General features: G+C 39.7%; 3 protein-coding genes across 4 annotated transcripts in view; 1 reads left to right on the forward strand and 2 right to left on the reverse strand.

The window, feature by feature from the left end:
* Nucleotides 1–574: 574 nt before the first annotated feature.
* Nucleotides 575–6,595, reverse strand: LOC306766803 (C-type lectin domain family 10 member A-like; the record flags this gene model as incomplete). Its single annotated transcript, XM_079254653.1, has 7 exons — nucleotides 575–825; nucleotides 963–1,098; nucleotides 3,054–3,157; nucleotides 4,558–4,700; nucleotides 5,742–5,903; nucleotides 6,339–6,446; nucleotides 6,526–6,595. The coding sequence occupies 7 exons, from the start codon at nucleotides 6,593–6,595 to the stop codon at nucleotides 808–810; spliced, it is 741 nt and encodes a 246-aa protein (XP_079110779.1). The 3' UTR covers nucleotides 575–807.
* A 1,160-nt stretch (nucleotides 6,596–7,755) lies between these two features.
* Nucleotides 7,756–14,569, forward strand: dnajc15 (DnaJ (Hsp40) homolog, subfamily C, member 15). 2 transcript variants are annotated; one of them, XR_013771604.1, is made up of 7 exons: nucleotides 7,756–7,880; nucleotides 10,362–10,413; nucleotides 10,593–10,666; nucleotides 11,086–11,162; nucleotides 11,256–11,326; nucleotides 11,598–11,755; nucleotides 14,463–14,569. XR_013771604.1 is itself a non-coding variant. In XM_079254561.1 (6 exons), exons 1-6 carry the CDS (start codon nucleotides 7,779–7,781, stop codon nucleotides 11,666–11,668), a joined length of 447 nt encoding a protein of 148 aa, XP_079110687.1. In that variant the 5' UTR covers nucleotides 7,756–7,778; the 3' UTR covers nucleotides 11,669–14,018. The 2 variants fall into 2 exon arrangements, 1 of the variants encoding a protein (XP_079110687.1); XM_079254561.1 differs by lacking the exon at nucleotides 14,463–14,569 and having other exon boundaries at nucleotides 11,598–14,018.
* Nucleotides 14,139–26,090, reverse strand: part of sestd1 (SEC14 and spectrin domains 1) — a 28,759-nt gene continuing 16,807 nt past the window's right edge. The window contains exons 11-19 of the mRNA XM_079254560.1: nucleotides 25,107–25,229; nucleotides 24,570–24,764; nucleotides 24,319–24,433; nucleotides 24,068–24,233; nucleotides 16,752–16,833; nucleotides 16,535–16,657; nucleotides 16,170–16,361; nucleotides 14,772–14,875; nucleotides 14,139–14,643 (exon numbers count right to left, since the gene is read on the reverse strand). Coding sequence (XP_079110686.1) covers nucleotides 14,370–14,643; nucleotides 14,772–14,875; nucleotides 16,170–16,361; nucleotides 16,535–16,657; nucleotides 16,752–16,833; nucleotides 24,068–24,233; nucleotides 24,319–24,433; nucleotides 24,570–24,764; nucleotides 25,107–25,229 — 1,374 coding nt within the window. The 3' untranslated portion in view covers nucleotides 14,139–14,369. The remainder of the gene's footprint in view (nucleotides 14,644–14,771; nucleotides 14,876–16,169; nucleotides 16,362–16,534; nucleotides 16,658–16,751; nucleotides 16,834–24,067; nucleotides 24,234–24,318; nucleotides 24,434–24,569; nucleotides 24,765–25,106; nucleotides 25,230–26,090) is intronic.

A 26,090-nucleotide genomic window follows, 5' to 3' on the forward strand; every position in this document is an offset into this window, starting at 1 on the left:
TGAAACAACTCTGAAAAAATCATCAAAATATTTTTGCATAATCAGACCCTTAAAGTCTTTTCTAATTATTAATAAGACAAGAAATTTCTAAAGCAAAAACTATTTTAGATACTGGGTTTCTGTTGTTCCATCAAACTTCAAGAAAGTGATCTGCATTAATTTTTTTAGGCAGATGTAAATATCACTACAAAAAAAATTATTATTATTATTATTATTATCATCATTGATAATATCATTATTATTATTATCATCATTGATAATATCATTATTATTATTATTATTATTATTATTATTATTATCATTATTATTATTATTTTATTTTATTTTTATTTTTTTTTATGAAGGCTGATGGTACTTTAAATATTCATTTGGCATGGTAGTCAACTAGAAGTTTATTTTTTATAGTTTATATGAGTCTCTGCTCTGCCATGATCTGCAATTTAATCTCAGCATAACCATTATTTTATTACAATGTTGGCCTTAAAAGAGCATAAGGCCAAATAAAAACATAACAGAGTCAGGTGAACTCCCTTCACCTTTGTTCTCTCCCTATGACAAATCCATAACCAATGAAAAGTTTTGCATTTTAAACCATGTGGTAATAAGCATCTAAACCTAACTTGTATTTGTAAAATCCCTTAACATTAAGAAGCAGGAGCAAAGCTGAAAAGTAAGAATCACATGACAAGTTTGACTTGCCAACAAAGTCCTTATTTATGTATTTGAGACAGTGTACTCATCAATGGATGCTATTGCTTTAAACACATGCAATATACTTAGACTGTGTGTTGTCAGTTGCTGTTATTTTTAAACTTGAATCATCTTCTGCAAAAAAAAAAAAAAAAAAAAAAAAAAAAAAAAAAAGTTACAATGACAAGTAGAAACAAGGGTACAATCATGACAAACTGTGGAATACTCATTTGATGTTTAAATGAGAGAAATATTACATAACATCATATTACCTTTTCACAGATCCATCGCAGAGGCACTGTACATGTCAAATCATTCCAAAAGTTATCAGTTCTCAAGTGTGCACAGTCCTCGTCATCTATCCCTGGGAGTCCATGACCATTATCAGGTTGATCTCGCGCCCACATCCTGGCAGGGCACCGGACAATGAGATAGTGTTAGAAGCTGGTGAAGAGAATGAGGATAAAACTACTGTGGACAATTTAAAAAATAGAAGAAAATGTCAACTGTCTATAGTTTTCTTGGATAGTGATTTCAAGTGACTAAAGCAATTCCTTTGCATGTTAAATCCACTGGGAATTATAATCCATGCCTGCTATTCTTTTACGCATTGAGCTGTTTTCTTATTTGGCGCCACACAGTGCCATTTCATTACATCTATAAGGCTATTTTTGCGGATAAATATGCTATATTTCGGTGCGATTTGGTGAGTTACAAAATTTCACTGTTTAAGGAGTATTCTTTTTATTGCCATTGGGTAATTCGCTTGGCAGCAAGCAGTAAAACAATCAATCAGTGCAACAGTCAAACAGAAACAACAGTGAATATAAAAACAGAATATGATAATGGACATATTCAGAGAAATTGTGAAACATAAACAGAGTTACTTGTTGAGTAAAGCAATTGCAGAAGGAACCAAAAGAGTATTTGTGATTGTTTGTCCTTCATTTTAGCAGGGTGCACCCTGAAGGAACCAGCAGAAACTCATGAGCCAAGGGGTGGCTCTGAACAGTCAGGATTGAACATGCCTTGCTCATAACTCTGATTTGATAGAGTGCTAAATCATACAAGTTAATCCCTGCAACTTTCCTATATGGTCCAACAATCCCCTGCATCAGTCTTTATTTTTTGAGGGGAAATTGAGTCAAACCAAGAAATAAAAGAGAAAGCTTAAATGGATTCAATAAAATAAGAGGGAAAAAAGAGGACTGTATTAAAATGTTAAATTCTATTTATCAGGGGTGTCACAGTACATATATCCGCAGTTTTGGATACAGAAAAGTAACGTACCTAGTTATACCCTTGCACTCTAGCTACAACCTCTAGCTAGCAGATGTTATGGCTAGCGCTTGAAAGTGAACATTCTAGCTCAGCTAAATTTAATGCAAAACCAGAACTTTAAGATGTTTTCATTGATAAACTTTTTTGTTTGGAAGCACACTGGCTTCCCACTGAAGTATCTGAATGGACAAAGACAAGAGGATAAGACGAAAGTCTAGTCTGCCAGTCTAGTCACTGCTGATCTACACTGAAGATCCCTCCTCATAGCCCCGCCCCTATAGCCCCACAGCCTATAGCCACGCCCCGTATAGCCACGCCCTGTATAGCCACGCCTCTTCAGGTGTCTGTTGTGAGCATTTTCTCCACAAACAGCTTTTGGATGAATTGCGCACCAACCACAAAGTCACTACAGATGGCATGAAGTGCTTTTCCCCCCTTAACATTTAAATGTTTTCCGTTTTGAAGGAGCTGCAGTTTTTCTTATGTATATATTTTTTCTGTCAACCATTGTTTTTTTTTTCGTTTTTTTTTTAAAGATAAATCCTATATAAAATTTGTAAACTGGTTTCTGAAAGTGTACTCATTTAAACAATAGTTTTATTAACAAAACATGACATCACATTGCAACTAATCATATCTTACTTCATCTTTTATAGAACACATGCAATTCAATTTTCCTTTAAAAGAAAACATTGAGATGTGAGTTAAATTAATATCCGCACAAGTTTGACTGAATTAACTTTGTCTCTTGAAACTTCCCTCCCTTATATGTATGTGCAGATACAGTCCATTAAAATAGAGGGAGCATATTCTTATGTATGCCATATATCTTATTGATTTAATCATCTTATATTGGAGAACTTGCCGCAGGCAGTTTTCTTTTTGTTTCATTTAAAGTCATTAAACATTTTTCTGTTTACATCAGAGTTAAGCAGTTTTAATTTTTGGTCCTTCTTCCCTAACTGCACTGAAAAAGAACTAAACCATGACATTCAAACCAAAGTACTTACCGAACCATGATTTTGGCATGCACCGTTGCACCCACACCAGATTTATAAAACAACCATAAAAACCAGACTTACCGTAGAGTCAGTGGAGTTCCATCAACCCATTTCCATGTCCCTTCCCTTTCTTGGTCAGTTAAACCAATCCAAGCTTGTTTTGTTGTTAAATTTGAGACAAACAGCTGTTGAAAATGAGGAAAACAAAAGTTGTAAAGACAAGTGGAAACAAGGGTACAATAGTTTTTGAATAAGCTATTTGCAGTTCAAATGTCCGAACTTTTTTTTTTTTCCAGTTATTTATGTTTGTTGCTTAAATCAAATCTAATCAACAATGACAAATGTATGGTCTATGATCTTACTGCTATTGTTAAGCAAACCCACACGGCACACAGCAGAAGTTCATTTGCCTAAAGGAGTTAGCTAAACGAGTGCGCTAATGCTAGTTACTGTTAGCCTGTGCTGAAGTTTGCAATTTAATAATGAATTTTTTATGCTCGTTAAACACAGGTTACGAGTATGTAACACCACACAAATAATTCAGCTGATGTGGCTCATCTGTTTTACTAAGATGTAGATCTCAATCAATTTGTATACAAATCAACTGATGTTCAGTTTACACAGCTTAACAGCTGTTAAAAATGAATGCTTTGTTCTTTTTTAATAATTACATGTAAGCATGTTTTTTGTTCTTGGTTTTAAAACAATGGTAATATTAAACATGTTTAACATTTGTGGGTAATAATTCATACAAAAGACACAAGTAGCCTACATATAAACACTTAACTTTGCTTTTTATATCTTGTAGTTTTATTTTTCATTTAGATCAGTCTCAATTCTTCTTCTCAATTCTTACATTTTATGTAAATTTTGTATAATTATTTTGCTTTTTTCATTTGAATTTAACATCATGTCATCATCAAACCTTTTGAATCCAGGTTACAAATATTCCTTTTCTCATGTGTCGATGCATCTTTACGATATATTTTTACCTTGTGCAGTCAGTTACTTGTTTTTAATAGTTTTGATTTCATTCAGTCATTTAAAATGACTGTATTATGATATTTGCACTTCCTTAAATAAGGTTTTAACATGAATTTGTTTCACTTTATATTCTTTTTTCTTCTTTCCATTGCTTTTTCTGCATGCTTTGTAATGCTTTAAATGTTCCATGTAAGACACTTTGAATTGTCTTGTATATTAATTGTGTGAAAAAAAAAAGGTCTTCTTGCACTGCATAATTTAGAACAGAAAGTAATCAGTGCTGTTCCTGTATATGTGAAGTCTCTAATAATGTCTTCAATAGCATTTTCTTTTATTCAACTGAAAAAATTTATTGACTTTTACAGTTGTATATTCCATGTTATGGAAACATACATGTGCATTTAGTGCTGCACTAAAGCCATATGATTACATAACAAAAATTAGTATTCAGGCTTTGGCATGACACACAAGAAGTTATATGGAAATGCAAACATAACTGTGCACGTTTGAAGAAAAAAAAAAAGGACAATCTAATGCATATGTCATCTTAAAGGAGCTATTAATGTCAAGATTCATCTACAAAAGCAAACACATGGTGCACCTGTTCTTCAGTGCTCTCTATGATCACCAGGACCGCTCCGCTGTCTCTGCAGTCCTCGCTGCCTTTATCCCAAGAACCAGACTCACTTGAGACAGAATAATAGGAACCACTGAACTTGATCCAATCTGCAGGGTATTCATCTTCTGGATAAAACACCACACACAGAAATTATTCAGATTAATAAGACTGCAGATATGTGAAGTTTTAGACGTCCTACGTAACATAGTTTAGCACTGATATTATAGCTTATCAAACCAATAGATGCCTGATGAATATCTGTGAATACCATCACAGTTTAACTTGATGACAGAAAACTTCAAAAACATTGCTACACACTGGACTAAATGTGTTCCTTGCATTTGAGCAGCCTCTTTACAGGGGATGAACAGATATATAACAGTCTGACATTAGCATTAGCTGGCCGATCAGCATAAGAAAACATGAACCTTTGGCTGTGGCTGATATTTAAATTTTCTGTCTTGATTATGTTGAGTTGATTTTACCCTAAAACTTACTCATTTTGCAGAAACATTTTCTGCTTGATGATAAACCCCCTTTTTTTTATCATCATTTTCTTGATATTAAAAGGGAAAATAGGAATATCAGCGCAATATTTTAGAAATGGCGCTTGACTCATTTTTACAAGCAGAGATGTCACATAACTTTTTTTTCTCAATAAGGCAGCTTAAACAGTGTGACGGTCTTGTGTTACTGATACTTGGTGCGGTGCCTTTGCCAAGCAGTGAGAAGAGAAACGACTTGTGAAAGATCCACCTTCAGATGTAATTTTATTGTGTGCCAGTTTACTTACTTCCTCAAAAGAGCCTATATGTAACACATTAATTTGCATGTAAGCTACTTTTTTTTTATTACATTTCTAGTTATTTTGTTATTGTTTTCATTTTCATTTCCATTGCCATTTGCTTTTCCAAGTGGTTCAGAAATAGTTTTTTTTCATCTTTCCTTGGTGTTTTTTTTTCACTTTACCACAACAGCTTAAATGTCCCACCTTGATATTTTCATAATATAAATGCTACTCATTGCATAGAAATGCAAAGAAATGCATGAATCTTTTTAAGCTGTCAAGCAACTGCAATTATTTTTGCCAGTGGCCCCTTAATTCAGTATTCAGGAAATTTGTAACAAATCCAGTCTGAAGATGAAAAGATGTTAGCATGACTCACCCTGATGGGGAAAACTCTGAACACTGATCGGCTCCCGTTCAGAGATAAAGTTTTCCAGTTGGGTTTTCTCATCAGCCAGGGAGGAAAAATTTTTTCTGCTGGCCTGCAGATACTCGGTCAAAGTTTCACTGATAGAGGAAAGCTCTGCAATGGTTTCACGATCTGATATAAATCAATATAAAACAAGGGACTTTATGCGTTGATTTTATGCAGTAGATTTATTATAGCCCAAATTCAAAATTGCCAGATTGTACCCAAAGTCAATTCAGTTGTTTTTATGGTATAGGAAATAAGACAGGAAAGAAAAAATCAAATAATAAAATAGCATGAGGACAGTAATGATTGAGCAGGTATATGCCCACTTAGTAAGGACAAACAAAGAATGTACTTTATGTTTTCTCTCTGAAAAAGGAAGCACTGCTAATGTTATCTTGAACATTTTAACACCATTTTAATTGTTAAGTTGTTGTGCTTTTTAGCTGTATATAATCAGCAGACATTTACTCAAAATGAACATATGACATATGCAGAACTTTTGCTCCATCAACATACTGAGATTTAGGACTCATCTAAAATTAAACAAAGCACTACTCTTACAATGGACATCAAGGATGCAGACTCCAGTAAACAGTGAAACACTCAGGATGCCCAGAAAGAAAATCAGACCCAAATGGAAGCGTCTCTTACACCAACTCGAACCCATACCTGAAAATAACACAAACAATGAAACCAACAAACTCTTCCGAAGGTTATCATTAAAAACAATAATGCCGTTCAAGCTTACCTGCGCAGTTAAGTGTAGGTATTTGGCTGACAAGTGTTCTGTGTTCAGTACTAGTATTCTCTCTCTCCATTGCTTGTAATGATGGTGTCAGCTCTACAGCAATAACACTAACACTGCAATGCAAGTAGTGTCAGCTCTTCTTGATTCACTTCCTTAACCCAGAGACCCAACCCATGCAAAAATGATCAGATAAGTCAATTTTTTAATATGAGGTCTTTATCATTTTACATTTTGTTAAAGGGGCAAATAAAGTACCAACATTATTTTTTTTAGGAAAATGTACCATTTCTCTATGAAATGTCATAGTTTTTATAGTGCAATCTTTTGCTTTCTGGTGTCCATTAAAGGGCAAAAAGCAAATATAAGATTGTGTTCCTCAGGATTTTGAGCAAAGTTTGTACCATGGAGTGATGCAAATGTCTCAGAAACTGTATCATATACGTCGCACTGGGTTCTTCAGGGTTTAACTTGAGGAGGTCACACACATCGGACGTGATGAAATCACTTGCATTACCACAATCTTGAACTGCTGAACCTCGGTTTTATTTACAGCTCTGTAATTGAGAATAATATGGGAAAACTTAACAGAGACTGGAATGGGGGTAAACTTTCTGGCGGGACCAACCCCATCAGGACACAGCATGATCAAAATTGAGACCCCAATCTGAAAATCTGTGGCATGATTTAGCTGCATATTGGCTAAATCCAACCAATTTGACCTGGAGGAATTTTGCTTTGAAGAATAAGCATTTTTGCTGATGTTACATGTGGCAAGTTCTAGCAGTAATACACCAAGGCTTAAGTAGGCTCTAAGGGGCTTAAAAAGGAGGCTTAAAAAGCTGGTACAAATAGTTTTTCAACAAAGTAGGATACTCAATTTGGACAAGGTGAATACACATTGAAGCACCCCTTTTTGGCTTTACATTTTAGTGAATAAAAAGATCAAATAAGTAGGTGGCCTTTTTATATGTCTATGGTGGCAACTGTCACCCACTGGAAGCAGCTGTAGCCGGTCCGTTACTTTTTTTGTTTGTTTGTTTTATTTTGAAAATAATGACCGGATGTAGACCCGAACACACTGCCAACATCAGGCTTATATATTTCTATGGCGGCAACTGTCACCCAGAGTGATTTAATAAATGGCACTGCTGTCACCAACTGCAAGCAGCTGTAGCTTTAGCGTGTCTGGTTGTTTTATTTTGAAAATAATGACCGGATGTAGACCCGAACACACCTCCAACATCAGAAGCAACATGGCGAACGCCGGTGGAGGTACCGTAGATGATTTGATGCGATACGCTGAATATTCTCCTAAATCAAGCGTAAGGAGCGACGCAGAGATAGACAGGCGGCTGGTAAGCGTCTAATTTAGCTGTTCAGAGGAAACCACGAAGATGTTATGAGTCAAAGTCTGTTCAGTCACCTCTATGACCGCTGACGGCATGTTACCGTCTTACGTCACAAACATCAGCAAAAAGCAGCATGAATGAGCTGAGAGGTGCGCTAAAATTGTTACTATACCGTCTATGGGTGACTCACCTCAGTATATTATAGATTAGACACATTCAGCGTGACGTTTATTTTTTCATCTTAATGTGAAAAAGGCAACATGCGAGGATGACGTAAGAGTCCTTCTTAATGAAGGACGTAACCCTGCTTACGTCAGTGTCATCTTTTCTAAAATTTTGGGACAAATTAATGTGGTAAAAAAAATCCCTAACTTTACAGTTTGGGATAAAGAGGTTGTTTGACAAAAATATGGATAACTCGTTGCTGTAAACACATATGAAGTTAGGAAATGTGTCCTACAATACGTGGTGACTGATGATAGTTTATTGCAGTAATACTGGTGATGTACAGTTGTACTCATGTGTATTCACACCCTTTCATTAAAGAAAAGGCTGAATTTACAACAATCACTCAAATAACTGGAGACTTAAAAAAGGAACAATAACAAAACAATAATAAAATTTCCAAAAATATAATTTAGTAATATAAGACACTGTTTTTTTTTCCCATGTAATTGAGTTTAGAGAAAGAAAAGAAAAAAAAAAAAACAAACAAATTGGTCCTGGACAAATTAGAGCACTTTTCTGTTGAAGAGTGGGACAAAATGGGACAAAATACCTCAACAGATGCAGAAGTCTGTCTGAGAGGAACAGAAAACACCTGACTGTAGCGGAAACATTATTACGTAATATGTAATAAATTATCTTATTTGTTTGCTTTAAAAAAAAAATGTATTTCTATTGAACCAGAATTAGAAAATAATGTAATAATTTTCATATAATTTTTTATTTATTATTACTTTAGTCAATTTCAGCTTATTTTACAGGCAGCTGTTTTTTTCCTTCTTTAATGAAAGGGTATGAATAAATACGAGCACAACTGTAGGTCTGATAGGTAACACTTGTAGGACTGTGGCCCTCGAGGACCGGAGTTGCCCGTCCTTTCCTGGACAAATGCAAAGTTTTTTTTATTGAAACAATGTGCCATCAGTCCCAGATTTATAAAAGGTTGTAACTAAAGAAAGTTTTTGTCATTTCAGTCATTTGAAAAGGACATGTTTCAAACATGTTCAGTGTCAGTGATCCATGACAAAAAAAACCTCATATCTTTTTAATGGAATAATTTGTATGCCTCATTAAAAATGTTGTTTTCCCACCCAAAGCTGTGCAAACAAAGCAACACAGATTTCCACTGACATGTGAATATGTCCATCTGAACTAAAAATTTGTCTGAGTTTTGCCACTTCTTGCTCAACAACCATGTTTATCTGGCCACAAGTATCTGGATCAAAAGCTTGATCACAATACTTAAGTATATATTTCACTGATATTACAGGATAATTACAAATTATTTTTATTTTGATCAAGTACCCCTAGAGTGTCTTCAAATAAACCAAGGGGTAGATATACCAACACCTGCTAGAGTGACTAACGCTGCCTGACGTTCACCTCCTCCGGGCTGATGAATGGGATGCCATCCTACAGCAAAATGTGACCAGCTTGATGAGGAGTTGCTGAGCTGTTGTGGCTGTGTATGGATCTGTTTAAGTCCCCAATTATGTAAAATTACTACAGTGTAATTGGACAATTTCTCTTGTTTTTTTTGTTTTTTTTTATCCTGTTACTGTGGGAGAGAACAATCATTCAATCCAGCAAGCAACTTAAAACAAGACCAGTGAGAATATTACTGGAGATTTTGGCACATTTTCTGAGAATACTGCATACATGTTTAGCTGTATGTCATCATTCCACAGAAGCACAATCCTTATAAGTTACACCTCCTCGTAAAGATGACTAACCAAGCTGCAGAGTGATGTATATTATAACAATTTGTGCTATTAAAGGGGAGAAACCATAGACCAAACAAATTTCCTTACTTTCTGTGCTAAGTTTATAAATCTCATACAACACAGAGGATTGAAAGGCACTGTATAATGTTTTTATTATGTTATGTATGCTATGTTATTATTGTTTGTACTGACAAGATGCTTACTTTCTAGGCAATTAGAAAACACAGTATTACATCTGGTGTTGTAAAGTTAGAAACCGTTTCAATATACAATAGTTTTAGGTATAGATCTTTTAGCAAAAGATCCAATACCGGTTTATTTCCACAAGTCCTCTGTAAGCATTTTTTTGTTGTAATGCAATTTTCATCCATTACCCAATCATCATGTAGGTTCCTTATCTTTACCGGGGAAGTAACTTTACACACGTAGCTGTCAGATAAGAATCAAACGTCCTGCTCTGTGAACAGTCGTTGACATGTAGATAAAAGTTGTGTTGTACGAGCAGCCTTAACCAAGGTGGTGATTATCATCTCAACAGGGTGGGACTTTAATTGCGGTTGGTCTTGGTGTCGCTGCTGCAGGATTTGCAGGTGAGAATGATTTGATGTCCCAATATAAATATGTACTTGCATGTGCAGTAATGTTTTTTTTTTTTTAAATTCACCATCGTTCATGTTGCTAAAACTGATGTTTAATGTGAAAATGTAAAAGGAAATCTTTAGTGATGCATGCTGGACTTTTTGTGGTTCATATACCTTGTGACCCACAGGCCGGTATGCATTCCAGTTGTGGAAGCCGCTTGGGCAAGTTTTCTCTGAAAATGTCAAAAAGATGCCCGCTTCAGTGAGTAATAAATGAACCCTAATCTGTTTAATTAATATCTGGCGTGATTCAGTCACTCCAACACCTCAGATTCTGATAATGTGTGTTTCCTGTGTATATGTACAGACAAATGCATATACACACATCTCAGTTGAATTTTCTGCGACACTGCATTTTGGGTTTTCATTATCTATAAGCCACAATCAAAAATTTCAAGAAATAAATATTTGAAATGTTTTACTCTATGTGTAATGAATCTATATAAGATATGGGTTTCACATTCTGAAATGAGTGACAAAAAATATTGAACTTTTTTATAATATTCTAATTTTCTGACATATACCTGTATTTACTGGTAGATTAAGATTCACAGAAACAGCAATGTCCTTCTGGAGGGGAAAAAAGACAAACCTTAAAAACAAACTATTTTGTCACATCAGGCCTTCTCATCATATTACAAAGGAGGTTTTGAGCAGAAGATGTCAAGGCGAGAAGCCAGCCTCATTCTTGGAATCAGGTAGTGAATGTGTGTTTTTTAACACGATCTACATTTTTCTGTCAAAGTAAAGTCCAGATTTATGTTTAGATTACTTTTTTCTGTTGTATTCAGCCCAACAAGCACAAAGGTCAAAGTACGCGAGGCGCATCGGAGGATCATGATCCTGAACCATCCAGATAAAGGTAAGCAGCAACTAAATTGTTCCCCTCTCTTTTAACTGTGATCAAATTCCAGCTCGTTTCTGGTCATTGAGCTGACTAACTCCACCAGACTGCAGCCTGTAATGGTTGTTTTTCCAGTGTAACGAAGTTTATTATAGAATGTTTAGTCATGACAAATGCAAATAGATTATCATTATAAAAGAATGTGAGTAAAATGTAAGAAGTCATTTAGCAGACACTTTAATGCACACTGACTTACGCATGAGTCATGTTTCTTTGTGTGTGTGTGTAGGTGGGTCACCATATCTTGCAACTAAGATCAATGAAGCCAAAGACTTTTTGGACAAGGAAACCCGCCGATGACCCACCCTTACATCCAGCACTTTGAAGACTTCCATCTCCCTGTCAGCTCAGCAGTGTTGCTCCATCAGCATCTACATCAGTTCCACAGTGAGGCTCCCACTCAGGCTCCTGAAAGATGGCAGAAAAGATGCTCATGAGAATTTTATTGTCTATTTGTTAACTCTGGAACACACAAGTATTGGCCTGGTAGATGCCCCTTGCAAAATGCCAGGTGAAGTGAAGAACCAAGGAGTGAAACTATTTGTTTTTCAGAAATATTTATCTTAGAGCGGCTGAGCCTTGTGTTGGATAAAAATGGCTTAAAGAAAAAAACTGAAGAACAGCATTATAAAGTAACATCAGATGGAAAAACTGAATTAACTCACCTGCTGAAGTAGCTCTAATTATCAGGTACAAAACTTGAATTTACCCACCAAACAAGTTGACAAAATAAGAATAGTTTTGTGAGGAGCATGTTAAGAAAGCTGATCAGTTCTGAGAACTCAGTCCAGTACCATAAAGATTATTAAACCTATTATTAGTTTTTTCATTTTATTTGTCGAGTCTGCACATGGGAACAGCGCAAATATCCCGATAACGCAGTGCTGGCAGTCCCTACATCATGCTGGCGACAGACCTGTAATGCAGCTTTCAGGCCTCTGTTGATGCCATTTGATGCTAATGTTTTATCAGTATGTGATTTATTGATTTAACTTTCTGACTTACTTGTTTGACAAAATACACAATAAATGGCCACTTTCAGCAGAATGTTTAAATACAGTTTTATTTTAAGCAGGTTGTGTTGAGGTTACTGTACATGTTGAACTGGAAAGACGGAAAGCGAGACACAGCTATTAATGGTTACAGCAGCAGTTACTGGTAAAAAAAAAATGACAACCAGTTACAGAAATGTTTGGGGGGTTTTTTTGTTTTGTTTTTTTAAAAAAGAAAAAAAAACATCAAATAAAGCAATCTGCCCTCTTCTGGAGTTGCTTTATTTGCACATATCCACCAGTCTCAGTGCTGGACATGGAGCTGCTTTCACAAACATCAGTCCTGGTGGTCAGACTGGACCAGAGCGAGCAGGTTTCTTAAGGTGGTTAGAGCCTCACGGTCCCTCAAAGCTGTTGCCAACGTGAGCATGAGGCCGTTTCAACAGGACACGTCAACTCAAACTTTCACAAACTAAAACTTATATTCTTCCAGAAAATCCAGTTTTTTCTTCTTTTATTGTGTGTTTCCACCTTCCCTGATGATCACCAAAATCCCCAATGGATCAGATCCCCGCGGTGTTTTAAAAAAATCTTCCAATTTCCATTATAAAACCACAAAATCCCAGCATTTTCATAAGAGAGAATCCTATTAAAACTGATATCTGTGCAGGCACAAGACAGCTCTTAACCCTTATTGTTCAGATTTGCTGTGGTCTTACAAGATGCACGGCCAAGTACAATATCTCTGTTAATCTGTAACTGTAAAAATTCATTGCAGTGAGTTTTTTTTCATCTAGCTATGCCATCGGTACATTTTGGGCCCCTAAAGACGGAGATTAAACCCTTTGCTGTGTGAAGCAAGATGGAATCGCCACCAAGAAGTTCACATTTACCCAGAAATTTAATTTTATAGTCACATTCTTAATAATCTTGCAGGAATTGTGGATGCATTTGGCGATAACTTGTCTTAAGAGGTTGTGGTTTGTTCAAAGTCTGCATATAAAAACACAACTGAGTTTACATCACTCATTGGTTTGTGGTTCATCATTTTGAAGCTTTAACTTTTTGTTTTTTAATGTGCATCTACTGTATAGCTCACATGGAAATGTAAAATCCTACAGCTCTGCATAGTTGTAACTAGAGGTCAAAAAATCTGGAGACCTCGCGTTTTAGCTTGTTGGACATCACGCTTGAAGTCAATCCCAACTGGCCACTCAAGGAAGTTTAATCTTTTTCCTGCATATATGTTGGCTTCATTTTTTCAGTCTTGTGGTTGTGAATGTTTCAGGAATCTTTTCCTTTCTTAAAAACATGTCCTCTCACACTACAAATGTGATTGTATGTCTGCTCTCTGCTGCTGCTAGAAATAAGGCGGATATATCTTACACAGAATATGAGGACAATTCAAGTCCACGGCCAACTTCAGAAACAGCTCACTGGACATTTTGTTTCTTTCTTAACAAGCTGCAATAAAGTGTAAGTTATGCCGTATATCATTTCTCTGGTGATTTGACCAGAATGGTTTCCATCCGAGCATTTAAAACTGCATCAAATGTCTGTAGGTGAAAATGTAACGGACTGTAGAAGCAGGAGTAAGCACCACGGGGGGCTCTGTTTATGTTGCAGTCTTTAGGGGTACATGGTAGGAGCATCCATAAGAGATAACTGTACAGATGATTATCATCAACAGAGCAGAGAGAGATAAGGATTAATTCTTCCAGTAAATAATTCCAGTATTTTTCAATTCCAAGAAGTGGAAGCATGACTGAGAAATCCCATCCAACACGTTTCTCTTCTTGCACGAGAGTAAGCATTGAGGCAATTCAGGCTTAATGCAAAGAAATAGTTTAGTTAGGATAAATGTGCAGCTGCAGTTGGATAAAACAACCTGTGGAGGGCGTTCTCCTCTCAGAGAAAACTCTTCAAAGGTCTTAGTGGAAAATAATCTGCAGCCCTTCACTTACAGGACAAGCTTCATTAAGGCTGCTCGGTTTAACATCAGAGATCCATTAGCATTCCTGTGTAGCTCGCTCCAAGTCTTCATCCTGTCGTTCTGCCTCCTCCTCCTCCTCCTCCTCATCTTGATCTTCTTTCTCACTCAGTTCCTCTCCGATGACATCTAACCGTCCTTCCTGCCCATTTACAACCTCCTCCTCCTCTCCACCGTTATGAAGCCTCGCCTCTTGCAGCTGCTGCCGCCGCTCCTCCACCAGCAGGAGGCGCTCTCTGGCGCCCTCTGCTGCCGCCGCCGTGTCGCTGGGACTCCCAAAGAACTGCTCGCTTCTGAAAAGACAACTTGGGTTACGTTTGTTCTGTACAGTAAAACAATCATACATAAATGACAGATTTAGGTATAAAACTGGGTGAACATCGAGGAGAAGTCATTAAATCTAACAGGAGTTTATTTATACCCATCAGGGAAGATAACAGGCATGGTGAGTCGGTCCAGCAAAGTTTTCCCTGAAGAATCAACTTCATCCAAAGACTCCAGCTCCACATTTTCCTGCTGTAGTACCTAAAATGTCATTTATAAAAATAAAAAAAAAACCAACACATTAATGCTTTTAGTGGTCATGTTAAAACTGCATCAAATATCTGTAGGTGAAAATGTAACGGACTGTAGAAGCAGGAGTAAACACCACGGGGGGGCTCTGTTTATGAATCATTGTGGTGCAGATCACATCACCCAGTCGGTTGCATTTGCAGGAAAAACAAAGAAAAGGCCTGAAGCATGATTGGTGACAGTAGAGCCCAATTCTAATGCCTTCCGTTGGCCTTCCTGTCAGAGGTAACGCGCCTCATTTCCCTTTGGGATCAGGCAGCAATCGCCATCTAGCCCTTCAGACTCTGGGGCCATTAGACCGCTTTGTTGCTTACTAAGGCTTTAAGTCACACATTTATTATGTACATTCCACCTACACTAAGTGTTTTTCATTATTACAGTATAGCTTTTTAAAAGATTTTAATCACAACCAGGAGAAGAATCGCGGTGGCAAATACAAGCTTTCAGCTTGGACTTCATCAGTTAGCTCATTGGGAACCTTTTTGTGTATTTTTTGTGTTAGTTGTCTTTCTGAAGGATGACCATTAGGGCTGTGACGATCTGCGTTTGATTAGCTTCGATTCTGATATTTTTGGGTGCCGACTTGATTTAAATTGTGATTCTCACAATTCTTTGATATTGGTGATTTTTGTTGATTATAAACAGAAAAAATGTATAAAACTTTTTTGATCGTCATTCATCGTTCTTGATTTCAATTCAGAAAAAACAACACAGTAGCCAGATCGTCATTCTGCTGCTATAATGCCCAAGAAGACAAGTAAAAAGATCAATAAAAACAATAAAGATGACAAAAATTTTACAATTGATTTTTATTCATTTGAAATAACTTTGCAAAAAGTTATTTAAAAAAAAAAAAAAGGAAAAAATAGATTTAAAAATTGTGAAGCAAAACAAATCCCAATTTTTTTTAAATTTTCCGTTTCAATTTCCTACCCTTGAGGAAACTATGAGGCTAATTTTTTATTTTTATTCATTTATTTTCTGTAAATTTGCTGCAAGTAAAACCATTAATTTGCTCTCTCTTAAAATATTAAAATAACTTTAATTTCAGCCGTTTCTATATCATTTTATCATCATCCTCAGTCGACTCGGCAGATTTTCACACATCTTTTCAATGTACTTACAAAGCCAAATATACATACCCCACTCATGGGGTATCATACATTTGATGTCAACAGGTTGATTTGAATCTTTACTCAGTATAGGCAATGTCTTGCTGATGCCCAAACCGAGAAGGTAATCTCACCCTTTCAGCGGCTGTGTGGAAGTTCAGAGCCAGCTCAAGTCTCTGCTGCCTCTCATCGCTGCTGACGGTGAACTGCTTCCAGACGCGGTTGAGCCGTGGCAGTGTGTCTCCAGAAGAACGAGTCGTACAGCGCAGGGACTGACAGAGCACGACGGTCGCTTGAAGCAGCTGACGGCCGTAGTCGTAGGTGCTCTGCAGGAAAAGAAAAGATGCCAGGACACAAACAACGCAGTTCGTCTTTTAATTGTGTTTTGAACAACCTTAAAATATCTTCACAACTTTTAGATGGATTTATATGAATTTTTATTTTTATGTGTTTTTTTTCCCCACATAGCTGTGGTCTTCAGATGATGTTGCCCTCGCACCTGAGCGACATCCACAAACTTCCTGTGTTTGTCCAACATGGTCCTGGTCTCCTGGGAGTCATCCCCAAGTCTGACATGAGTCTTCAGCAAGGCGTCCAACAGCTCACCGAGCCATTCTACAGCCTGAGCACACACACAGGCCATCGCTTCAGCACATATAGGAAGTTCACACAAGTGTGTGTGTGTGGGTGTATCTTAGTGTTTATGGGAATCTGACCTGTAAAGCATCTTCTTCACATTTAAATAACTGGACCATCTGAAGCATCTTCAGCCTCCTCACATCTACCATGTCTTCACACCTGCAACACACACACAAATAAATACAGTCATAAACGGAAACCCACATGCAGAAGTGATTATTTTAGTATAACGTTTTGACCAGAACACAAAGTCTGAAAATCATCATCCAACAGGAAGCATCAGACTGCAGCGTCCATCTGAACTCTGACCACACATCAGGTGCTGTGGGACTTCAGACACAGAACTTCTCTATTGCAGTTAAAAGCCTACAACTAGTCAAATATAGTTTTTAAATACAGATGTATTTCGATCAGTTATACATCTTGAAATTGCATAATAGTTGGGAGGTGACAATATACCTAATAATCAGTGAGAAACTTCATTTTTACGTTAAAATAATTACAGTAATCCTACACTTCATATCTCATCCACAAGCTCAAAAATCAGGTCACATTCAACAGAAACACAGTAAAAACTCACACTTATATAGGCAGAAATCTGAAGCAGTCACATCCCATCGCACCTTTTCAGGGTGGCGGTTCCTAAAAGCTTAAATAATTACAATTGTAATTTTGGGAGATTTTAATATCTACGTTGATAACTTAATAATGATAATTAAAAGTCATTATTTAGAGTTACATCGGTGGGCGGGAATGACCTCCTGTTATACTTTGCTGCAGCAGAGCTGCAGCAGCCTCTGATGGAACCCATTGATGTGCAGTATTGTATCATGTTGAGCAGCTTTTGCAACATCCTTCTGTGTAAAATAAGCTTTAGCGGCTTCACAGCAGTTCCCAGAACAGTCAGTTTGTTCACTTTCTTTTAGTCTCACTTGCTGTCCCTGCAAAACAAATAGCTTTTTTACATCACATTAAAGATTTGTCTTGTCTTGGTGCAGACACTGAAGAAGCTAATCTACCTCAAGGATAGTCTGCTTTGTCCCTTATTGTTCATTGTGTCTGGGATGCATTTCTAGTGTGACATAGTTGTGATGGTGAACACCCAGGTTTCTGTGTTACACCATCAGTCCTCCTAAAATCAGTGCCAGGATTGAGGTTTGAACATCTCACTCTTTCACAAATACTTTTGAAATATTTTTTTGTTTGTTTGTTTTGACAATTTTGTTGGGTGTTTTATTGGTCATTGCTTTTACTCTACATAAAACCCGCTGTTTCCTACGTTTATATTGATCTGTGTCTTCCTTAGGCAGATTCATGTTGATTTTTATTAACATTTTACCTTGGATGGCAATCAACTTATGTTGTTTTTGAAATAGAAACACCGAAACAGAACAAGCAACCAACTCACTGAATCAGCTCAGATTAAAATGTTCTTAAATATGGTGCTGAAGCTAGTTTAATCTAAAAATGTTTAGGAGCAGGAAGGGCTGTTTGAAACGTAATGTTATGCATATAACTACTGTTCCCTGAAGGAGACGAACGAGGTACAACACATATAGTATGGGATATCACGCACACACGTGTCCTAGCTGAAGATACCTCTAATCACGCCTTTAGGCAAATGACGTGTGATGATGTGGGTGGGGCCTTGTCCACACTTATATACCACAGTCATACCGTCATTCCTCAGTTCGATAGCCGCTCTTCACCGAGCACAGCTGCGAGGGGGCAACCTGTGTTGTACCTCGTTCCTCTCCTTCAGGGAACAGTAGTTATATGCATAACATTACGTTCCCTTTCAGTCGATCCACTCTGTACAACACATATAGTATGGGATATAGGGCTGGGCGATATGACCTTTTACTAATATCCCTATATTTTTATGGCATGTCACGATATACGATATATATCTCAATATTTACCTTAGCCTTGAATGAATGCTTTGGTGCATACAATCACATCAGTAAGATGATTTTGTGTCTCCATTAAAACATAATTGTTCATACTGCATTAGGATATGCTGATTTTAAACATTTATGCCAAAAGGATGAAATTGTAACGAAGCAAACTGATCAAAACCGTATTTATTGAACAGTTAAAGCAGTGGCACAAACATGTCATTTTAAAACAAAATAAAGTGCCTTTGCATGATGTAATAAATGCAATGTATGGAAATAGGTGCTCTAGGAGGGGACTTTTCAAATGATGAACTATTATAAGGCTTTGCTTTATGGATACGTTTTTGAGTTGTCGTGTATTTTTTTTTTTTTTTTTTTTTTTTTAAATCGCAGAGTTTGGCGTAGAAATCAGTCTTATAACACAGGCAGAATGTCCTCGTATCGTCTCCAATAAACGGCTTGTGCCAGTTTTAAATTCAGGATTTGATTCCCACTCCTTTCTGTACTTTCTAGAGACATGACGAGCTAGATAAATATGCTTGTGTCACACACAGTGGATAGGCAAGTAAGTGACAGAGGCTGTGAATGTAGTCAAATAGAATTAATTATAAAAACTCAACAGTTTAATTACCATTGAACTGTAGTCAGATGGAATAGTCTTTGGTAAGTATGCGGTATTTGGACGCAATGTTACCCTCGAACCATCTGTTGCAAACTGAGTGCATAAGGAATGCACTGAGAGTGCATGGAGATCCCCAATGTCAGGGCAAGAAGCATAGCAGTCTTGTATGACAAAAACTTTAAGTCAATAGACTCAACAGGCTCAAAAGGAGGACCACAAAGGGCCTCAAGTACCAAAGTCATGCAAGTACCAAATCCCATGCAGGGTGCTTGATCTAATCACAGGTCTCAGTCTGCGGACCCCTTTCAGAAACTGAATGGTCAAAGGATGAGCACCAGGTGTTATCCCATCAAAAGTAACGTGGCAGGCAGAAATAGCGGCTAAATAATAGACCTTTATTGTGGAGAAAGAGAGACCCTTATCCAGTAGTTCTTGAAGGAATGTCAAGACATCCACAATGGAACACTGAAAAGACACTATGTCCCTGCCCTGACACCACCGCTCAAAAGCCTGCCATTTATAAGCGTACAAGCCCATGGTGGAAGATGCTCTAGCACTTTGAATGGTCGCCACCACCGCAGGGGGCAGACCCTTAGCAATAAAGTTAGACCTCTCAACAGGTAGGCATGCATTTGCCACCGTTCTGGACGAGGGTGGAGCATCTCGCACTGTGCCTGAGACAGGAGATCTCAGCAGACTGGGAGCCGCCACAGTCTGGCCGCCAGCAGACTGACTATTTCTGCATACCACGCCTTTGCTGGCCACCTTGGGGCTACCAGAATCAGGGACATGCCCTGACTGTGGATCCTTTCCAGAACTGGCAGTATCATTTCCACTGGTGGAAACGCATACAGCAGCACTCTGGGCCATGGATGGACTAGGGCATCCATCCCCAGGGGTGCACTCTCATCCGTTTTGGAAAAGAAGAGCGGGCAGTGGGTATTGACGAAGTGCTTGCCGAACCGCTCCCATATTTGGGCTACTATCGATGGATGCAGTCTCCATTCTCTGACAAGGGGGCCTCCTCTGGAGAGCAGGTCCGCTCCCAGGTTGAGGCGACCTGGGACATGAGTAGCTCTGAGAGACAGAAAATGAACACTGCACCATTGCAGTAGAGAGCGAGTCAGATTTAGCAAGGGAAGTGAGTGTGTCCCTCCCTGCCTGTTTATGTAAGACACCGTGGTTGTATTGTCTGTCCTGATGAGGACATGGTGACCTGTCAAAGACTGGGCAAAATGTTTTAGAGCCAGAAATACTGGTAATAGCTCCAGGTAATTTATGTGACGTTTGGACCGTGCCAGATTCCAAACTCCCTTCACCGCTATACCGTTGTACACAGCTCCCCATCCGCTCAGGGAGGTGTCTGTGGACACCACCTTGCAAAAAGACACCCTTCCTATTGGGGAGCCCTGGTGCAATAGACTAGGCTCTCTCCAAGGACGGAGGGCTAACATGCAGGATGCCGTAACCGTTAGCTTCCTGCGGAGGTGACGCAACGTGCACAAACGGTGTGAGCGAATCCAGCGTTGAAACGCGGGCATCTTCAACAAACCGAGAGGCACCATGGCTATTATAGATACCATCATGCCCTAGAGCCGCAACACGGTTCGAAAACACAGTTTGCGTCCCAACTGAAACTGAGCCAGGCAGCGGTAAAAGGCGGTCACACAGCGCTCAGAAAGACGCGCTAGACTCGTCACGGAGCAAATCTCCAGTCCGAGAAAAGAAACCCGCTGATCCGGGACTAGTGAACTCTTCTGATGGTTCACAGAAAATCCCAGAGCTTGAATGTGAGACAGCACTATCGACAGATGTGCGGTAGCCTGCTCCCTGGAATCCGCTATCAGAGCCCAATCGTCTAGATAAGCAAGGATACGGATACCCCTCTCTCGTAGGAGACCCAGTGCCACTTCCACACATTTTGTGAAGGTGCGGGGAGCGAACGACAGACCGAACAGCAGAACTTTGTATTCGTAAGTCACGTCCTTCAACGCAAACCTCAGAAACCGTCTGTGGTCTGGATGAATGGCTACGTGAAAGTAGGCATCCATGAGATCGATTGTTGTAAACCAATCTCCTGGGCCAACAGAGTTCAGCAGCTGTCTGAGTGTTAGCATCTTGAAGTTGTACGCTCTTAAGTGTTTAACACCCGTAGATCCAGAATAGGACGGAGTCCTCCGTCTTTCTTCGGCACAACAAAATAGCGGCTGTACCAACCTTTGTTCACATCTGCGGTGGGAACAACACTTATCGCTCCCTTCTCCAACAGCGTTCTGATTTCGTTTTGATTTCTCCCTGAGAACTCCCGCTGCCTCGCTTCTTACAGCAGTGTTTACAACTGACAGAAAGCGCGGTGGTCTCACCCGGAATTGCAACCGGTAACCCATGGCAACAGTCCTTTCTACCCACTGAAGAGGTGCGCATGCGCGCCAGAGGGAGGCAGGCTGCCAAGCGTCCAACTTGCAGCGCTGCCGGCTGGGGAACGCTGCCCCCTTGTGGTTTGGAATGGGACAATACAAAGTGACTGTCCTCTTTCTCTCCGTTTTTTTTTTTTGTTGTTTCGAACACAAAATGAACTCTTTATTGGAACATTTGGTACAATCGTACAAACATTTGAAACATTCTCTGTGTGAGAAGGAAAGGTGTGCTTAGGAGACTGTGTTGGGGAAACACAACGCCTTTTGGGGCTGGTTCCATGAACAGAACAAACACGACACCTCTCGGGCGGCAACGGTAGCGGTGCAGCAACGTCTCCCTGTAGCTGAAGCGCCTGACAAAATGTGTCCACTGTTAGGACGGCTGTGGCTTCTTCCTATGAGGCGTAGCGTCTCTTCTGAAGTTTTGGGGGGGACCCTTGCTCCAGGCTGACTGGTCCTGCGGTTTTGCTGCGTGTGGACCTGAGTTAGCAGTGAACGCTGTCCTCTTTGGAGGAGGAGGTGGTGCTGTACGTTTGCGAGTACTCGTATGGAGTTTGGGTCTCGCGTCACGTCTGGGGATGACATTTCTCAGTGCTTCAGTTTGCTTTTTTCTTAGTTCAAACTTAGGCTGTATCGTATCGAGGGATTGCCCAAACAAACCCCCTGCAGACACCGGCTCATCCAAATAAGCAACCCTATCTCTTTCCGGAACGTCAGAGAGTGTCAATCACAGATGTCTGTGTGCCACCACAGTGGAAGCCATTCCCCTACCCAGGGAAAGAGCCGCGCCGCGGGAAACACGGAGGATGTAATCCGTGGCGATCCTGACCTCATTCAAAGTAGATGTCAGTGGATTTTCCAGAGGGACATTTGCACCAAGCTCTGCCAGACACATGGCCTAATAGGTCTGGAGCATTGTTACGGTGCTAAGTGCCCGTGCTGTAGCCGCCTGCGACCGGTAGATTTTATCCAGCTGCGAAGCGGAGAATCTACAGTGCTTGGATGGGAGAGTAGTCGGGCCATTCACACCGTGATTGTGGGATGGGGCCAAATAAGCCGCTGAAGAGGGCTCCATGGGCGGTGGGTTAACCAGCCCCTCATTCTCGGCACCCTCCAAATCCAAAAACCGTCCATACCCGGGTACTGTGACGCGGTTAGACAGAGGCTTACTCCATGACGATGTAAGCTCGGAAACAAAGTCCGGGTACATCGGCAAGCGGTTTTTCACCATAGTCAGTTCGGGCGGGAGATAATATCCGGCAAAGCGAGAGGTCTTCTGTGCCGGATGAAGGGAGGGCGAGTCTACCTCAAGTTTCCCCGCCGTCCGACGGCACAGAGAGAGGAAAGATAAATCCTGGGATGCTGGCGCAGTAGCGGCAGCCGCAGACTGGTCTGATGCAAACTCGTCATGGTCGTCGTCCGACAGGCCATGAACCTCCAGACCAATGTCCAGGACGTCCTGAGCATCCATCTGGTACTGAGTATCCATGGCGCCCTCCAGGTGTGCCTGTTCGGTTTCAGCTAGCCCCGTAACATACTCCATGTGGTCTGCCCAGTTAGATCCCGGGACATCGACCACGACTCGTCCTCCTCGGAGCATGGACTCAGAGAGCAGGGGGTCAGCGGCTGCGGCAGCAGTTTTTCCCAGCACTCTTTCTAGAAACTTGACCCGTCTTTCCAGGGTTGAGCGCTGAAGCTGGCGACAGAACTCGCAGGCTTCAGGCTCCATCAACGCTCTCCTGGCGTGGACGATCCCGAGACAGACGGGGCACGCTTCATGCTGGTCTTTTTCGTGAAGCGAAAAGCCGCACCCCTGAGGACAGGGGCGAACAGAAGACTTTTGCTTCGCTTCGCTTGCTTTGGCTTGGTACTCATAATGAGAAACTGAGCTTGTTACCAGAATGAACCCGAAACAGCGCTCTGCGGACAGGCACGCTAACCAGCAGGCAGCAGTGACTAATACCAACAAGAGCAGTTTAGCTAGTTTCAGGTTGGCTGTAGCCTTCTGGAAGCAAAGCTAACTAGCGGTAGCTAGTTAGCCAGAGGTGTTCCTAGCGAGGTGAAGAGCGTAAGAACTGAGGAATGACTGTAATGACTGTGGTATATAGGTGTGGACGAGGCCCCACCCACATCATCACACGTCATTTGCCTAAAGGCGTGATTAGAGGTGTCTTCAGCTAGGACATGCGAGGGCATGATATCCCATACTATATGTGTTGTACCGAGTGGAACGACTGAAAGGGAACTCTGTTTTTAGTTCTTTGCTATAACTAGACAAGAAGGAAAGTGTTTGCCATGTTTTTACAGTCAAGACTCTTCTCAGAAATATTTGCTTCATTTCATAAAAAACAAGAAAAAGAAAAAAATAATGAAATAATTACAAGTCAGATTTCTGAAACAGCTTTCCCTTTGCTTCAGTAAAATGGAGCTGAAGACTAAAAAGAGCATTTATCCACCTCTGCTTGCGGAGCTGCATCTCGTCCATCACACCCTGAATGTGCTGAACGTTGTCCTGCTGCTCTCCAGCTGGACTTTCCGTCTCCTCTGCAGCCCAGGATGGCTGGCTGCACATCTGCTCCAGCAACAGCCCCCCCTTCTGACGCAGTGAGGTGAGTCCTGCTTCTGCAGAGAACAAGATAAAAAAGGTTTTTAATAACGCAGAGGAACTTGTGGAGAAAAATGAGAGAAGACGATGTAGCGCACAAACCAACAGTCTGAAGCTTCTCCTCTAGCAGTTTGAGATTCTGCTGAATCGATGCTCCATCGGCGGGAGCCACGTCAGCACAGAGCATGCCCAGTAGACCATCCAACTGCTGGGACAACTGAGGACACAGATTCATTTCATGATGATGTGAACAACTTAGAAATCAGTTCTATTGAACAGCTGTTAGATTTTTTTGTTTTTAATAAAAAAAAAAAAAAAAAAAAAAAAAAAAAAGCCTGTTTTCTGAGTGATACCTCCTGTGTAGTGCTGTGGAAGCTGTGTGCCGCCTGCAAGACGTTCTGTCGGCTCTCCAGATGAGCCGCCTGTCTGTAGCAGACGTCGCTGAGCTGCTGCTGTAATGACTTCAGCTCTGCCACTTCCTCCTCCTCCCCGGCACTGAGCAGGGCAGCAATCTGTTGGTTCAACTCCACATACACTGCAAACCATTCCTGTACGCACACAGAGACACAAAGACAAGAGACATTTTAGTAAGCAAGAGGAACACTGAACTAATTTTCAACATATTTTCTAGTTTACATCTTAAATCAACGTGCAGCAGATGTGGAAAAACCTCGACGAGACAGCAGTTTTCAGGAATTACAGGTATGTGAAATGTATACAGGGGATTTATTTTGCAGAAGTAGCTGAGTGGCAGGGTCTTTTCTACAGTCATGTTTACAGTTAAACTGTAGTTGTGTGGTCTCTTTGAAGGGTTCAAACTCCCTTCATGTCTGTAATTAACTCTTAACTCAAGTTGTCAGTATGTCACATGATGTTGGTGTGTTTCTTACACTGTGTTGGCTCTCAATCTCCTCGTGTTTCTGCTGCAGGGCCTGAGCTGTTCGCATTGAGTCTCCAATCGCTTGCTGAGTCTTCAGCAGTTCTGAACCAGGACCCTGCAGCCAGGTGACCACCTGAGAGAAAAACAGTGTAAAATATAGACAGAAGTATTTAAAGGATTCATTTAAAGGACACCTTCATGAAGCAGACACAGTAAATGCAATTTGTGTTTTTCTACTGCAACATGTCAGAATGCCAAAATGCCCGTCAGGAAGCCTGCTGTTTGGGAGGATCCTCTCATGTGTGACAGAATTTTACTTTCAGGGCTTTTTTTGATGGAAAGATTTTAAGCAGGGAGGTTTTCTGGCATTTTGTAGTGTGTAAACAGTATCTTCACATGGAACAATCTAAAAGGTAATATCATGGCATTTTATACATTTTTAAAACCCTGAACCAAATCCAGCTGGTGGGAGACTTGTTCTTTAGTTAGATTTTTGGCTCTGACCTGTAATCCGGGCCCCTAACTGGTTGAAGCAGATGACTTTGACCTGGCTCTGCAGGAAGTTTGCTCCATACTGCTGCCTATTGCCTTGCATATTCAGTGGAGTGAAAATTTAATACAATCTTTAGTTTTTCAACTTTAAATATAGTTTTTTTTTTTTTTTTTTGCTTGCTTGTTTGTTTTTTTAAATGCTTTATTACAGACTGTACTGCAGTGAATGTAACAAACTGACAGATTCAGATTCAGAAGAGACTAGATTAATTAAAATGTGATTAAACTGGACTAAAATTCATTGCATCACACTGAGCTTGTTTGTTTTTTTCTTTAAAGTGGTTTTATATTATTATATATTATATAATTTTTTTTTTTTTTTTTTAAATTAATTGCGGCTAATTAAGTTAACAGAATAGAATCAAGTATTTTTTTTTCTTAGTGTTATTGATCACCAAAAGCTTCTAACATGAGTGGCTTATTATTCCCTCTTTACCAATAT

This window comes from Telmatherina bonti (genome assembly GCF_933228915.1).
Source record: "Telmatherina bonti genome assembly, chromosome: 15".
Lineage (NCBI taxonomy): Eukaryota > Metazoa > Chordata > Actinopteri > Atheriniformes > Telmatherinidae > Telmatherina > Telmatherina bonti.

Coding starts and splice junctions, on each gene's coding strand:
- dnajc15 (XM_079254561.1), top strand. CDS start 7,779: ATGGCGAACGCCGGTGGAGGTACCGTAGATGATTTGATGCGATACGCT. Junction 10,414..10,592: donor CGCTGCTGCAGGATTTGCAG/GTGAGAATGATT, acceptor TGTGACCCACAG/GCCGGTATGCATTCCAGTTG. Junction 10,667..11,085: donor TCAAAAAGATGCCCGCTTCA/GTGAGTAATAAA, acceptor TTGTCACATCAG/GCCTTCTCATCATATTACAA.